The sequence below is a fragment of the Arvicanthis niloticus genome, chromosome 2 (genome assembly GCF_011762505.2).
Source record: "Arvicanthis niloticus isolate mArvNil1 chromosome 2, mArvNil1.pat.X, whole genome shotgun sequence".
Classification (NCBI taxonomy): Eukaryota; Metazoa; Chordata; class Mammalia; order Rodentia; family Muridae; genus Arvicanthis; species Arvicanthis niloticus.
Window position 1 is genome coordinate 12,590,508 of NC_047659.1, and position 16,280 is coordinate 12,606,787.

At 44.7% G+C, this 16,280-nt stretch overlaps 1 protein-coding gene and 1 long non-coding RNA gene across 7 annotated transcripts in view; one reads left to right on the top strand and one right to left on the bottom strand.

The window, feature by feature from the left end:
• The window catches only part of LOC143441283 (uncharacterized), a 93,573-nt gene that overhangs the window by 51,786 nt on the left and 25,507 nt on the right, over positions 1 to 16,280 (top strand). The window contains exons 2-3 of the long non-coding RNA XR_013108544.1: positions 12,653 to 12,718; positions 13,427 to 13,548. This is a non-coding gene — a long non-coding RNA (uncharacterized LOC143441283). The remainder of the gene's footprint in view (positions 1 to 12,652; positions 12,719 to 13,426; positions 13,549 to 16,280) is intronic.
• The window catches only part of Ggta1 (glycoprotein alpha-galactosyltransferase 1 (inactive)), a 69,890-nt gene continuing 61,506 nt past the window's right edge, over positions 7,897 to 16,280 (bottom strand). For all 6 annotated transcript variants that reach the window (XM_034494044.2, XM_076928590.1, XM_076928591.1 and 3 more), the window contains 2 exons: positions 13,572 to 13,709; positions 7,897 to 9,047 (listed from right to left, as the gene is read on the bottom strand). In XM_034494044.2, the coding sequence (XP_034349935.1) occupies positions 8,354 to 9,047; positions 13,572 to 13,709 (832 nt within the window). In that variant the 3' untranslated portion in view covers positions 7,897 to 8,353. The remainder of the gene's footprint in view (positions 9,048 to 13,571; positions 13,710 to 16,280) is intronic.

Here is a 16,280-nt window from a genome sequence, read left to right on the forward strand (position 1 = left end):
AGAATGCCTCACAAAGGCTTTATTACAATACACTAGTCTGGACCTTGAAACCACAGAAGGTAAGAAACTTCTGATGATCTACTTCTTTTCCCAGAGCCTCCCCAACTTAAAAGCCAAACTTAGAAAGTTGGAGAGGGGACCCCTAACTTCACAGTTTTAGTGCTGGCCTTCAAGGTGTACCATGAGAGAGATGAGAAATCTCACAGACAAAAATCCCATATGCTGGCAAAGGCTGTGTGACCAGCCCCAGCCACTGCCCTAGACTCCTGGTCTTCTAAGACTCAGAGACCACCAGGCTCCTGCTACAAATGTGGTCAACAAGGTCATTGGGTGAAAGCTTGTCCTAATCCCTGCAAGCCAACGGGGCCATGTCTTAGGTGCCATCAGGAGGGACATTGGGCTGTCAATTGACATCACATCGTGCAGGACAAAGGGACATCACTCCCAGATAACCCTGCAGCTCAGCTCCTAGGCTTGGCTATGGATGACTGAAGAGGCCCAAGCTCCCTTGACATGACCACTGCCATCACTAGCAGGGAGCCCCGGGTAGCCATCATGGTATGTGGCAGCCCATCTCCTTCCTCTTGGACACTAGGGCCACTTACTCAGTCCTGACAGAGTTTTGGGGACCCATTTCTCCCTCTCGTATTTCTAATGTTGGGGTAGGAAGACAACCTTACCTTCCTCACCAGACCCCACCACTTAATTGCATTTTTAGGGGTGCTTCCTCTCACCTGTTCCTTTTTGGTAGTGCCTACATGTCCTGTCGCCTTATTGGGAAGGGATCTTCTAGCTAAGTTGGGCGCCTCTATTTCCTTTGCTCCCCCCATTCGCCTAAACCCAAGCTTGCCAGCAGTTCCTCTGCTCCTTCTTCTAGCCAGTCAACCTACTAACACTAACATGTTATTTCCCTAACCAGCTTCTCAGGTGGATCCCTGAGTCTGGGACATCCAGAACGCCCCTGTTGCTAAACATCATTCTGTTGTCTTCCAAATACTGGACTCTGCCAGGAACATCACCCAAGTTCAATAGTCTCTGTCTCTGTCTCTGTCTCTGTCTCTGTCTCTCTCTCTCTCTCTCTCTCTCTCTCTCTCTCTCTCACCTCAGGGGACTTAACCCTATCATTTCTGACCTCTTAAGGAAAAAACTCCTTTGCCCCTCCTCTTCCCCCTTTAACACCCCTGTACTAGCAGTTAAGAAACCTAATGGGATCTATCGCCTGGTTCGAGACCTCAGGTGCATTAATTCTAAAGTGGTTCCCTTCCATCCTGTTGTGGCTAACTCTTACACACTTTTTCCCACTATTCCCCTAGGAGACTTCCCATGTCTCACTCCTAGATCTAAAGGATGCATTTTTCTCGATCTCTCTAGACTCACAACATAGTTGCCTTTACCTGAACAGATCCTGACACCCACTTCTCTACCTAACTTACCTGGACTGTTCTACCTCAGGGATTTTAGGATAGCCTACACCCATTTGGCCAGGCCCTGCCTTCTGACTTACTGTCTCTGTTTCTCCTTAAATCTAAGACTGTGCATTACATAAATGAAATCTTTCTCTGTAGCCCCTCTCTAAAAATTAGCCAAGCTGACAACTCTGCTCTTCTGAATTTCCTTTCTAGTCAAAGCTACAGGATCTCACCTTCTAAAGTCCAACTGTCCACTCCTCAGGTCACCAATTTGGGACTAAAAATTACCCCAACCCACAAGGCTATTACCTTAAATAGAAAGAATCTGATTCAGTCTCTAACTGTTCCTACTACAAAGGAAGAGACTTTACCATTCCTAGGAATAGCTAGTTCTTTACATTCCTGGGTTCCTTCCTTTTCCCTACTTTCTCGCCCCTTATATGAAGCAGGGTTAAGCCCCACCCATGAACCTCTTCTCAAACCTGTTATCAAGCCCTTTCAAAGGCTCCAACAGATTCTTCTTAAGGCCCTGGCCTTACATTTCCCTTACCTGACTCGTCTTTTTTCCCTCTACGTAACTGAAAAAGAGGGTTTTGCCCTTGGAGTCCTAGGTCACCAACTGGGTCCCTCTTCTGCACCTGTACCATACTTGTCCAAAACCTAGATCTAACTATGCAGGGATGGGCACCTTGTATTCATACTTTAGCACCTGAACTCTTTATTCTAGCATCAAAAACACTAACCTTTGTGTAGCCTCTTCTCATAACCTGTCAGCTCCTAACTTTCAAAGGCTTACACACTACCTTCGTCTAGGGTTCTTTCTCTTCAGGTAACACTAATAGAAGGCTACACACACACCTTCCAATCATGCCTGCCTCTTAATCCTCTTTCTTCACCAAATACTAACCACTCTCTATCCCACTCCTGGACTGGAACTTTAGAGAAACTACTACCTCATCCTGAACACATACAGGAGGGCACATTGCCTCAGGCCATCTACACCTGGTACACAGATGGAAGCTCCTTTCTACATGAAGGGGTCAGAAGAGCTGGCTATGCCACTATGCCATCGTGTCAGACACAGAGGTGGTGGAGGCACAGGCCCTTCCTGCTCATACCAGCAGTCAACAGGCTGAACTAATAGTTCTTACCCGTGCCTTTCGACTGGCACAGGGACAACCCCTCAACATCCACACAGATTCCAAATATGATTTCCATATTTTCCTGTCCCACGCTGCTATTTGCAAGGAGCGCGGGTTACTTACAACTAAATAAGGATCAGTAACTAATGTCAACCAAATTATGGCCATGTTAAAGGCCTCCCATCTCCCCACAGCTACTGAGATTGTCCACTGCAGATCCTACCAGATGGATGACAATAGTCTCCAAGAGAAACAACCGAGCTGATGAGGCAGCTAGAGCTGGGGCCCTTAGGGGCCTAGACTCATCTCAGCCTCGCCAGGACATTCTTACACTGCAACCCACATCCCCACCTACACCCCCTGACACTGGTCAAACTCTGTCCTATCTTCACCAACTCTTTCATTCTACCAGCCAAGCATTGTTTTATTTTAAGACCCACCTACAGCCTACTCCTGAGGACTTAAAAAGTTTCTTCAAATCTACCACTGCCTCTTGCAAAATCTGACTGCATCCAAACATATGAGCCCAAGGGGCCATGCTTATGAAACCATCACACTGACTAATGCACTGTCTGTGCCCCTTTGAGTCAATGTGCTTCTTCACCCAGAGGAGAGGAACAAGGACTTTCACAGATTTACTAGAAAATACGGTCCAAGTGAATGAGTCATGGGAATTCTTAGCCAAGCAACAGAATTTCAAAACAACTGACATTCTAGAACTCCAGAGTATGTATTTGAGCCGGGCACAATGGTGCATGTGTACAATCCTAACACTAGGTTGGCTGAAATAGAGGATTACAGTGATTTCTTGACCATCATGGAGTACAGAGTGAGTTTAAGACCAGCCTGTGCTATAAAGATGACCGATCTCAAAAAAAAAAAAAAAAAAATAGTGAATAAATTTGCCAATGGACTGAGCACAAAGAATAAGAAATCAAATAAAATGCAAATGCTAATTATCTTACATGAAAAAGAGGAAGATAACAGAGAAAATATCTGAAGAAAATTTCTGACCTAAAAGATGATTACTAAGAAGTCTAGCTGGGGCTGAAGACATGGCCCAGCAGATAAAAACACTGGCTATTCTTCCAGAGGCCCTCAATTCGAGCAGTAATGAGGTATCTCACAACACTCTGTAATGGGGTCTGATGTCCTCTCTGTCATGTAGACACACATGCAAATGCAGCACTCACATACAGAAGTGAATAAATCTTTTTATAAAAGTTTAGCGTGTGTATATAACTGGTTTCATAGATTAACTGGGATTGGCCAGCAAGATGGCTCAGTGAGTAGGGGTGCTTGCTGCTAAGCCTGAGGACCTGAGTTCAGTCACTGGGACCTATACAGTAAAACAAGAGAACTGATTCCCTCAAGCTGTCCTGTGACCTCTACAGAGCACCCCCACACACAAATAAATGAGATTAAAAACAAACTGAATTAAAAAGAAAATGGGGCAGAAATGAAATTTAACCAATTTTTTCCAAATTTGATCGATAAGAATATGATGAATATAGAAGCTTAAGAACTTTAAGAAATCCCAAACAACAAAACAGAAAAGCCAAACCAAAACGACAACATCAAAAACCATGCACAAAGAGCAAATTGTCCTAAGATGACAGCAGTCATTTCCGAAATTACCAGACTAACAGCGACACAGGAAGCTTTGAAAACTCCCGATGTCTCAGGCCCACACTGAGCCAAATGCAATCTTTGGGATGAGACCCAGATATGAATATTCTAGATCCAGGACATTCCAAGGTGCAGCCAATTGTGAATTGTAAACAAATGTTGTGTCCCCCGCCGCTAAAAAGGATAAACACTCCCTTGGGCTGCCCCCGTTGGACTCTAGAGACCGTGTTCCACAACTGGGAATGTCTAACTGTCCCCTGTCCACCTGATAACTGTACAAAGCAGTAAGCACCCTGAGGAACCCGGCAGAGGGGGTCTTCCAGTGGTCCAGTCTGCAGGAGTGTTACCTTCGTCGTTGGACGCTGATGACCACTGTGGCCTACAGAGATGAGTAGCTTTGAGAGGGATGGGAGAAGCAGTCGAAGGTTATATAGCTCACCTTGATAGAACACTTGAAGCAAGGGCCACTGAATTCCAGATCACTTCTTGGTGTGTGTTGTATTGCTACCACAAAATACGGAGGCTGGGTGCTTTACAAAGAGAAAAAACTGTGCCTCCAGCTCCAGACATCCAAGAGCACGTCAGCAGAATCCACTCAGCTTCTGGTGAGAGCCTTGTGGCAGTAACGCAAAGGTTTGAAAGGTGGAGGGGAACTGCCAGGCCTGCTACCAACCATGTCACAGAAGCCCATCTCCAGAGCGACAGCTCACTCATAGAAAAGCATTAATCCCTAGTCAAGACCGAACAACACTGCCCACTGGGCCCAAACCTCAATGTGACCTTCATGGCGAGAGCCATATCTCTCAACCATGCCATATCTTCAAACAGTAGCACCCTTTGAGCACCTAAGCAATGTGTCTCTCCTTGAATTCAGCAGTGAGATTACCTGCTCGTTCCCCTGTGCCTTGTATATTAACTGTAGTATATGTAGGGTTGACTTTAGCTAACTGTTCGTTTCACAAACTGCACGGCACACCTACAGCACCACTGAGCTACAGAGCTAGTTCCATTAAGATGTAGAATTAACACCATGTCTACAAATGATGCGGCCTTCAATAGCACCACATGGTTTTAATCACTCCAGAAACTGGTTCTCTTTGGAAACCCTGCCCTCTGGCGTCCACTAGAGGGAACTCCTTTGTCTGCGCTCTGGATGCTAGGGAGGAAGAGGAAGTGGAGCTTTAGAGTTTCCTACACAGGCAAACAGATGTTTCTGTTAGTGAAATCTGAAAGAAAAAAAAAAAAAAAAAAGTAACACCAGCAGCCCCAAGATTGGCACTAATGACATTTCTTGAGATAGAGTGAAGTTTGCCCACCTGTGTACTGTGAATCACTTAGCAGTGTCCCTGTATCTACCCACGACCTGCCAGTAGCACCCACACTCACAAACCAGTTAGGACAAGCAAAAAAAGTCGTAGACATTGCCATTGCCAAATTGCTGGAAGGCTGAGAGGGAAGTGAGTCCCAAGCCGAGAGCCACTGATGTCCTGCTGATGGGACAAATGGAGCCCGGGCCTTACTGCCCTCCGAGCGGCACCAAGCCCTGTTGGCCAGGAACTGGCATAGAGCCTCAACCTGAACCCAAGCTGAAACCCCTGAGGTCGCAGCTTGTGAACCACAGGAAGAAGGTTCTGTCTGCTGGACATAAGGAGGGAAATCATAGCAGCAGGAAGGCAAAGGAGCTGCCCCACTGCATCTCCAATCGGGAAGCAGAGAGAGATGATGCCCTCTCCTCCTGTCTTCTCTTTTTTTTTTTTTTTTTGAGACCCCACATTGACTGGTGCTATCCAGTTAGAGTGAGCCTTGTTACCTCAGCCCACCCAATCAAGCTTGTCTACCCTTGTAGACAAGCCCTCTGTCTTTTACATTGGGAGGGAGTGGGGAGCATGCCTGGGCTGGAAAGATGGCTCCGCTGAAGGCTCTCTGACAGAGAGACAGAGAGACATCCAAGAGAGCAGAGAGCACACGTGTGCGCGCACACACACACACACAGAGAAAGAGAGAGAGAGAGAGCACTTTAAAATTTGGGAGTGGCCATCAAGCCTGTTTTTTGTAATCCTGTCTTTGTAAAGCACATTCAAGGTACCTTAAAATTCTTTATGATTATAGACAGTCATAATTGGTACTTTTGAACACCTTTGGGAGACAATGCATAATCCATAACCAGACCAGAATATACTGAGAAAATAATTTATTCAATTGTAATCCAGAGTTTTTATTTAAAAAAAAAAGTCTAAAAATTACCTTTAATGAAATCCTCATTTTACTCATTAGGGATTTAAACTTAGATGAACTTTATTTTTAAAAAAAAATCCATTCAATCAAAATTCTTCCAGCCTTTTGTCTACACTTTCAGAACAGATTATTTCTTTGGTTTAGACCTTTAAACTGTCCAACTTTAGACAGGATCCAGCACGTGAGTGATAGACAGGCAGAATTCTTAGCAGGTATGCAGGCTCCACTTCCTTTTGCAATGCCCATCACTTCAGGAATTCTGGGGGTTTTGTTGCCGTTGGGTGTGTGACTCTTTTTTGTTGTTGTTGTTAACAATTAAAAAGTAAGAGGTAGAGTCACGTGGACCTTTAAAGGTAAGATCCTTTTTTATTGAAACCTCTCACGCTGTTCACCAAGATGGTACAATGGCTTTTTAAATAAACTGCTTAAAGATAGAAACAGAGGACCTAAACTGGAAGACAAGCAAAATATAAATATATGCATACGCAGAAACACAGATCAACAACCCCTTTACACTGATCTGCTTAACTTTCCTAATGCTGTGATCTAACGCACTTCTTCCGGATATGGGTGACCCCCAACCACAGAATTATTTTCATTGCTACTTAATAATTGTAATTTTGCTACTGTTACAAATCATAATGTAAATGTGTCTTCCAGTGGTCTTAGATGACCCCTGTGAAAGGGTCATTTCACACCCTGCCATAGGGATTGCGACCCACAGGTTGAGAACCCCCAATATAGTGGCTCCTCCTGTTCTTTCAGAGATGGGAACTGCACCCTCAGCAGCTCAGTCGTAGTGACTTTGTCTCCCATTGCCATAAAGTCAGTTACACATGTTGTCCAGTCCATCTGGCTGGCTGTTGCAGTACAGACAGAGCAGGGGAAATGAGGTCACGTGACAGAGGGCCTTGTCTTCAGTCACCTGCTCCCTGTCAGTCCTCCACCCTGGAGCAAGATGGGCTGAGGAACTCCAAGGTTCAGAGCAGGTGGTAGGATCAGATGATGACAGATTGTCTTCTGATATAAATTGGGTCCTTATACTCAGTCCGCTGAGGTACTACTCTCCTTCCCTGATACACCCACTCGCTTCTTCACAGGGTTCAACGCACAAGGCTGACAATGCGAATACAATTTGCGCAGGACAAAACGCACTTCTCATTCGATTCCAGCTATTAGTCATTGTTAAGAAATCTGTCTGTGCTTGTAACTCAGTTCATGCGCCAACCCCAGGTTCTAAGTCCCTCCACCAGAGCACAGCCTCTAAGCGGTCACGCCCCACCCCCACTCCCACCCCCACCCCCACCCCCACCCCCACCCCACCCCACCCCACCCCCGGCCATATTTCCTGGACTCTGAACACGTGCCACCAAGTTGCCTAGAGACGCTCTCTGCCTTCTTCATGCTAGCAGCTCCTGGAAGCTTTTACAGACTTTGACAATTACATTGATATCCTTATTAAAGTCCTCTGGCTGCAAAGCCTCTCTGTGTTGCTTTCGAGTCTCCATGAGGAGGAAGACAATGAAAGCAAGGGGACAGAGTCCCCCACCTTCGACCCAGTCCATCCTGTTCCTAAATGCTTCTCTCAGCACCCGGGCCTACAGTGAGTTATCTGACACACTGGGCAGAAGGTTCCAGCATCTTCTTTTCCTTTGGCAAATTAATCTTGATTTCTGCTCATATAGAATTTCCCCGAACCCCAGAATATATAAGAAATCACTGAGAATTTATACCTGATTACTTGCCATCAACTCTTTCTCACATATTACAGGCTCAAGGTCTAAGAAGAAACCCTATGTGTTTGCCATGGTAGTAGGTTTTGGTTTGGGTTTTTTTTTTTTTTTTTTTTTTTTTTTTTTTTAAGTTGAAATTGAGTGTTACTACTTTTTTGAGGAATTAGCCAGAATAATAGTGTCAAGTTTCCAGCACAATTTGAAGTCAGACATTATTTCTAACCAAATTATACTCTTTTGTCTGCCAAGCTATTTTGACATTTTTAATATCTGAAGGCAGGCCTATCTGATAGTCCCAGCAATACTCTGGAGATAGTATTTTAGTGGGTTTGTTGAAAAGGAAGTATTTGTTGAGGTGGCTCTCATCGTGCCACTCAGCTTCTATGTCATGTTTCTTGTCCTGGAGGATCCCCTTAAAGCACTCCCTGGTGAGGTTGAGGATGTGAATGGGCGTTCCTCCAAAAATGGCCGCATGGTAGTAAAAATCCCCCTCTCCGAATGGAATGTAAGCTGCCGACAGTTCCCGCCTCTCATAGGTGAATTCATCAGGACTGGCCTTGTACCACCAGGCCTGCAGCTGAGCGACCAACTGGCCCAGAGTTTCCACACCAAAGTTGTCTTGAAAGACTTGATCCACATCCATACAGAAGAGAAAGTCGACCTCATGCTGTATGTGGTCCAGAATGTGCTCCCCGATGGTCTTCATACGCATCATACTGATGTCCTGCCACCTCCTCTCAGACCTGATCTCAAATACTTGTAAGGAATGCAGAGGACTCAAGTGGACAACAGGCATTCTGGATGTGTCGTCCATCATGACATAAAATATAACCCTATGGCCAACCATGAAGTACCTGTCAGCAGACTCCAGAAAGTCTTCTAAGTAATGTTCAATGTACCTGAAACAGAGAAGGCCATAGTGAACCACCATGGGCGATCATACTTATATATGTATATACACATATAACATCTGACATTACATTAGATGATCTGGATTGTATGTTAGGAGGAGATGGCTTCTCCATACACCAGTGAAGCATCCGGGCCATTTGCCACTAGCTGGTCACTTTGTCCTTGGGGAAACTGGAATGACGTCACTCGCTGTCAGCTTTGTTAAGGAAACTGGGCATGCACAACCCTTTCCTCTTGCTCTTGGAAGCCGGCCACCCTGAGAGCTGTGTTCTCAACTACTTTTCTTTGCAGTACGTCTCATGCTAAGGCTCTGTTCTCAGATTGAGAAGCCTACTGTCAGAGAAGGAGCTAGCTCTTGAACATCCAAAAGCGGGCAGTGTATTCACCAGGCCAAACTGACAGGCCAAACACAAAGAAAGTATGTTTCACAGAGTCTCCTGAGCATTCATAACTCAACCTTACCTTCTCTGTTAGGTTAAATCTGATCACCAGCACTGTCTCATGCTCCTGTGTGACACAAAGAATGGTTCATAGGATGAAGATCTAATCACTCATTGCGTGGCCATTCTACAAACCTCTCTTTGGCTACATACCCCAAATGCCAGTGTATCATCAAGACAAAAATGATGTTGTGAGTCCATTCACATACTAGAACAATCTAAGGTTGCACCTTATTTTAATTTTTTTTTAAACAGGGTGCCATGCATACCAGGCTAACCTCAAACTTACTAGGTACTCACACATGACCTTGAATTTCTCATACTCCCACTAGGATCATCAACAGGTGCTAGCACATCTACCATTTTTATGGTGCCTGGGATTAAATGTAGACTGTCATGCCTACTATGAAGCCAACCATCTAAGCTACTGTCCAAAGTAGAGTTTGCCTATATTTTAACATTTTTGTCTCTTTAAAAATATCATTCTTTGGGACTGGAGAGATGGCTCAGCAGTTAAGAATAATAGTTGCTCTTCCAGAGGACCTGGGTTTAATTCCCAGCATCTTATTCCCTGCACCCTTATGGCAGCTCACAACTGTCTGTAGCTCCAGATCCAGGGGGTTCCAACATTCTCATATAGACATACATGCAGGCAGGACACCAATGCACATAAAATTATAAACTGATAAAACTTAAAAATAGAATTCTTTAGAATAATTTTAAAATCTGAACAAACTGAGCTTAAAATGTTAAGAGTACCCACACACCTCCTGACTGGATATACAAACAGCCCTCCATACAAGGTCCACCAATGCCCCCCCCCCCCCCCCCCGTGGCAGGTGTCTGACAGTTGCCACACTCACACCAATGTAAGGTGCATCAGTTATACTACAGTTCACATTGGGAAGTATGCAAAAGCATAGTGTCAGCTACATCTACCACTGTTGTGTAATAAGAGTTTGACTGCCTTAAAAATCTTCTAGGCTCTTCTTTTTCTTCCCCTCTCTCTCGCCTCAGCTCTTCACAGGGACCATTCTTTTCCCTGACACCTTAGTTTTGCTCCTCCAGAATCAGAATCAAAATCAGGATCAAGATCAGTATAAGAATCAGAATCAGACTCAGAAAGTGGACAGTATAGATCTGTCCTGCTTGAGGACAGACTGCTGTGATGAAACACAAGACCAAAAGCATTTTGGGAAAAAAAAAAAAAAAAAGAGGTATTTGGTTTCCACTTGCACATCACTGTTCATCCTAGAAGGAAGTCAGGACAGGAACTCAAGCAGGGCAGAACCTGAAGGCAGGAACTGGTGCAGAGGCCATGGATAGGTGCTGCTTACTGGCTTGCTCCCCATGGCTTGCTCAGGCTGCTTTCTAATCCCACCAGCCCTGGGATGGGACCACATATAGTGGGATGGTCCCTCGCCCATAAATCATTAAGAATGTTCCCCACAGGCTTGTCTGCACCTGCATTTTATGGAGGCAGTTTCTCAAGTGAGGTTCCCTCCTTTCAGATGGCTCTAGCCTGTGTCAAGCTGACATAAAACTGGCCAGCACAGGAGCCCTTTCCAGCTTGGGTCCTTCACTTAGTGACAAGTGACAAAAACTTCCTCCTCCTTTTCTGTGGCTTGACAATTCACCTTTCGGCAGGAAACGTCATCCTACTGTCAGAACTGATCTGTTTGTTTCTCCATTTGACCTGTTTGCTCCCGAGTTTCAGCAACTACAAAGAAAGTTTCTAAAAAATGTCTACACAGGTTGTTGTGTAGACACGTATCAACTCACTAGGCAACACCAAGAAATTTGATCAGGTTATGATCAGAGCATGTTTTGTTGGGCAAGAAAGTGTCACGATTTCTTCTGAAGTGGCTGCACAATTTTGTATTCCCGATGGCAATAAGCCAGGGTTCCTATTCACGTATTTTCCAACATTTGGTATTGTCGGTATTATTTTTAATTTTGCCCATTTTTCTAAATATCTCCTGTCAATTTGAGTATTTACTCAATCAAATGACATCATATTGATTGCTTTACAAGCTCAACCTACTGACTGTCTTCCCAAGACATGCCAAGGAGACTGCAGGATGAGGGAGAAGTCAGAGGGTCTCTTTCCAAACCTTACACAGAGAACATGGACCACAGTCAGTTTGCTGAGCACACAAGTAGCCAATCACAATGTTCTGAATGTAATGACAGGTGGTTTGTTGGTTTTGGTGGTTGGTTTGGTGGTTTGGTATAGTTGCTGTTTTGTTTTATACAATGCTTGTGTTGTTCAGTGAAGTTGAAATCAACTGCACTTTCATTGTTGGCATCAGGGTGCTTAAGGGCTTCTAGTATTGACTCTTTAGATGGGGTGAATGCATCTGAATGGTACATCAGAGCTTCTGACAAGACCCAATGGCTAGAGGTCAGGACACGCCTCTGTACTCTAATCTCCTAGAAAACCCAGTGTGCTCTGAAGCTTGGGAAACAATCCGTAGGAGCAGGGCAGAAAGGGCAGTGTCACTGAGATGTCTAACAGTCAGTTCAAGAGGTTGACTTACTGCCAGCTCCAGGCATGCAGACTGAAAAGAGGCAACAGCCAACCCCTAAGGTGCAGATGCACTTTCTCTGGGATTCACTGTTGCAGACTTGCCTAGCAGGGAGCATAGCTTTCCCCAGGAGGTGGGAGAGATCGCGGGACTTTGTTGGTTGCTCTGTCTTCTGTGTTTCTGCAGAGTTGTGATTTGGGTGGTTGATAGCATTGTGGGAAAGTGGGCAACTTTCTATTCTTTTAGGGAAACACCAGGATCTAATCAATGTGCAATGTGGCTATCTTGTGCCCACAGGGTTTGCTGAGTTGAGCCCTGACTCCAATCCCTAAACAATACAAATTCCTCTAGTGAAATGTCAAAACTTCACAGCCACTGTTTTCCACTGGGATGGCATTAGGCCTCAGGGAATGAGCACACTGAGCAAAATGCTAGAACTTCTAAAGACAAGAAGGACCGCTGGGCCCTGGGTGGGGCCCTGGGACATCACCACCGCATCTTCTTTTAGGTTGTGTCTTGTTAAAGCTCAATGTCAGATCAACCTGCTTTTTCTACTCTTCCTGTCTATGGCAGGGGAGTCGACTTCGTGCTGATTTGTATTTTTTTTTTTTTTTTTTTTTTCAGAACAAGTACCAACACAGAGACCCGGAGGATAGAAAAAGAAACAAAACCAGGACAAATTTTAAGTAGGTAAGGGTATTTGTCACCAGATCTGAAGGCTTGAGTTGGATCCCCAGAACCCACACAGTGGAAGGAGAGTGCCAACACCCCAAAACTGTCTTCTCACACCCAAGCATGCACATCCTGTCCTTGGTCTGGACTTTAAGATAGGAGGAGCACTTACATCCCAGCCATCTGTGGCTTTGGGGGCCTTCCTAGGAAGGTCCTGGAGGCAAGTGTGCTACTGTTTCTGGGTACCAGAGGCATTAAAGACAGTTTCCCTCCCCTGTATGGTGGGAATGGGTGGACTTACCTCTTGCTGGTTTGGAACCCTGGAACAAGGGACCAAGGTGTCTATTTTACAGAGTAAAGCAGACCTGGCCTCCATGTTTTCTCAGGATCCCCTAATCTCTTCCTGACATACCCTGTCACCAACCCTGATCTTTCCAGTCCTTCCCCAGAGGCTCTTCCCTATATCATGCAGACATTTTGTGCCCCCCCCCTCTCTTCCTCTCTCCCTTCCTCCCTTCCCTTTCTCTCTGCCCTTTCTTTCTCTCTCCCTCTCCACCACGCTCCCCATGGTAACATCACTGGCCTCAGTCCTTGGGGTCAGTGAGCTCACTGGAGAGCAGCTTCCCAATAAACCTGCCTTTAATATCATGTAATTTGGCTTGAATTGGCTCATTTACTTGTAGAGAAATAACCTATCACCTACTATTGATTTTTTTTTTTTCTCAGCTATCATAAGAAAGAAGGTGGAAGTCTACTCTTTATTAACTCTGGACAAATTCCAGCTTCTGTGGGGCTCTGGATCCCCTCACAAATTCTTTGACGGTAGAACAACAAAAAAATAAACAAGGGTGAGTCTGTCAAGGATGCTTACTTTCCCACAGCAAAAACCGTCAGCCCCACAGTGATTTTCTGTCTGGCATAGTACTCTTCCAGCAGAGCTGAGTCGAAAGTGCCTTCCCAGACAATTGGCGCCTTCCATGGGGTCACAGTCAAAACCTCTGGGCGGTTCCTGGTGAAAACATACAACACAGAGTCAGAACCATTACACTAAGGTGTGGTGAGAGACTGGCCAAGGAAGAGGAGGCCAGAGACTGTCCTTGAATTCTGCCTGCATGAAGGACAGGAAGCACAGTAGGAGTGGAGTCTAGGCAGCGGCCAGGCACAGATGCACAGGGCACCTCCAACTCACTGTAACAGACTGAAGTACAAAGATGCGAGGTCCTGGATGGGCTGAATACAACTTGGGCAAGCTTGCTTAGCTCTGCAGTATTTGCCTGTTATTTAAACCTAAATCTTAATGCTGATATCTGCCATGTGGACCTGGCCCTTATCTGGCCTCAAGTCACACAGCTACTAAGGAGAAAGCTGAGACTTGAACCCAGAATCTTTCTCTTGAGTCCAGTACTTTGAGCCCCAGTTTTCATTGTTCCTTAGATTGACATGTGCTCAGCTGATAAAATCTGGCTAAAGCCCAGATTTGCCTTTGTCCATTCAGTAGCTACTGTGGCATTTCGTCAGCACTGAACTGTGACAGGCCTTATGCCACTGGTGTTAGGAGTTCACAGGAGCCAGCTTTGTGGGGTGCTCACCTGCAGAGCTCTACCCTGCTGGAACATTTACTCTCTCCCATGCTGGCCTTATCCAATGATGGGATTTCAAAACAAAAAGGAAAACAATAAATTATCTTATACAGATTCTCTTTCTCAAAAGCAGCGTTTGTGAGCGTCATCTCCCTCCTCTGCTGGGTTGTTGACTTTGCCTGTCAAGGAAGGAAGGAAGTCTCAGTAGCTCTAACTGAGCACACCTCCTCAGTCCGTCTTGTTGCTATGGGTAAACCACAGTGGTGGTCATCGTTGTATATGAGCAAGTGGTGTTTTATTGTTGTTAATGAAAGACTAGCCTTCCAGTCTGAGCTGGTGCACTGAGCAGACCTTGGACACTGGCTCCTCGCCCAGTCCCACAATACCCAGAGGAAACTCAACTCCCAGGTACTCTAACACACCCAGGATCATGGGATCTCAAGAGCTTGATCACACCAGGATTTCAGGATCCCAGAGGCAGCTTGACTCCCAGGAGCTCTGACACACCCAGGATCTCAGGATCACAGGATCCCAGAATCACAGGATCCCAAAGACAACTGGACTCTGAGGAGTTCTGACACAACCAGGATCACAGGAGGGATATCCTCCAGACAGAGACAGCAAGGGCAGGTAGCACCAGAGATAACCAGATGGTAAGAGGCAAGTGCAAGAACATAAGCAACAGAAACCAAGATTAATTGACATCATCAGAATCCAGTTTTCCCACCATAGCAAGTCCAGGATACCCCATCACACCAGAAAAGCAAAATTCGGATTTAAAATAATTTCTAGTGATAATGATTGAAGAATTAAGAAGGACATAAATAACTCCCTTAAGAAAATACAGGAGAACACATGTAAACAAGTAGAAGCCCTTAAAGAGGAAACACAAAAATCCCTTAAAGAATTATAAGAAAACACAACCAAACAGGTGAAGGAATTGAACAAAACCATCAAGGATCTAAAAATGGAAATAGAAACAATAAAGAATCACAAAGGGAGACTACCCTGGAGAGAGAAAACCCAGGAAAAAGATTAGGAGTCATAGATGCAAGCATCACCAACAGAATACAAGAGATAGAAGAGAGAATCTCAGGTGCAGAAGATACCATAGAAAATATTGACTCAACAGTCAAATAAAATGCAAAATGCAAAAAGTTCTTAACCTAAAACATCCAAGAAATCCAGGACACAATGAGAAGACTAAACCTAAGGATAATAGGTATAGATGAGGGTGAAGACTCCCAACATAAAAACCAGTAAATATCTTCAACAAAATTATAGAAAAAAAATTCCCTAACTTAAAGAAAGAAATGTGCATGAACATACACAAAGCCTACAGAACTCCAAATAGACTGGACAAAAAAAAAAAAAACTTTCCTCCCATCACATAATAATCAAAACATCACATGCACAAAACAAAGAAAGAATATTAAAAGCAGTTAAGGGAAAAAGTCAAGTAGTATATGAAGGCAGACCTATAGAAGTACACCAGACTTCTCACCAGAGATTATAAAAGCCAGGAGATCCTGGGCAGGTGTCATACAGACCTTAAGAGAACACAAATGCCAGCCCAGGATACTATACCCAGCCAAACTCTCAATTAACATAGATGGAGAAACCAAGATATTCCATGACAAAGCCAAATTTACACAATATCTTCCCACAAATCCAGCCATACATAGGATAATAGATGGAAAACTCCAACACAAGGAAGGAGGGAAAATACACTCTAGAAAAAGCAAGAAAACAATCTTCTTTCAACAAACCCAAAAGAAAATAGCCACACAAACACAATTCCACCTCTAACAACAAAAATAACAGGAAGCAACAATCAAGTTCCTTAATATCTCTTAACATCAATGGGCTTAATTCCCCAATAAAAAGGCTTAGACTAACAGACTGATACATAAACAGGACCCAGCATTTTGCTGCATACAGGAAATGCACTTCAGTGACAAAGACAGATACTACCTCAGAGTAAAAGGATGGAAAACAAC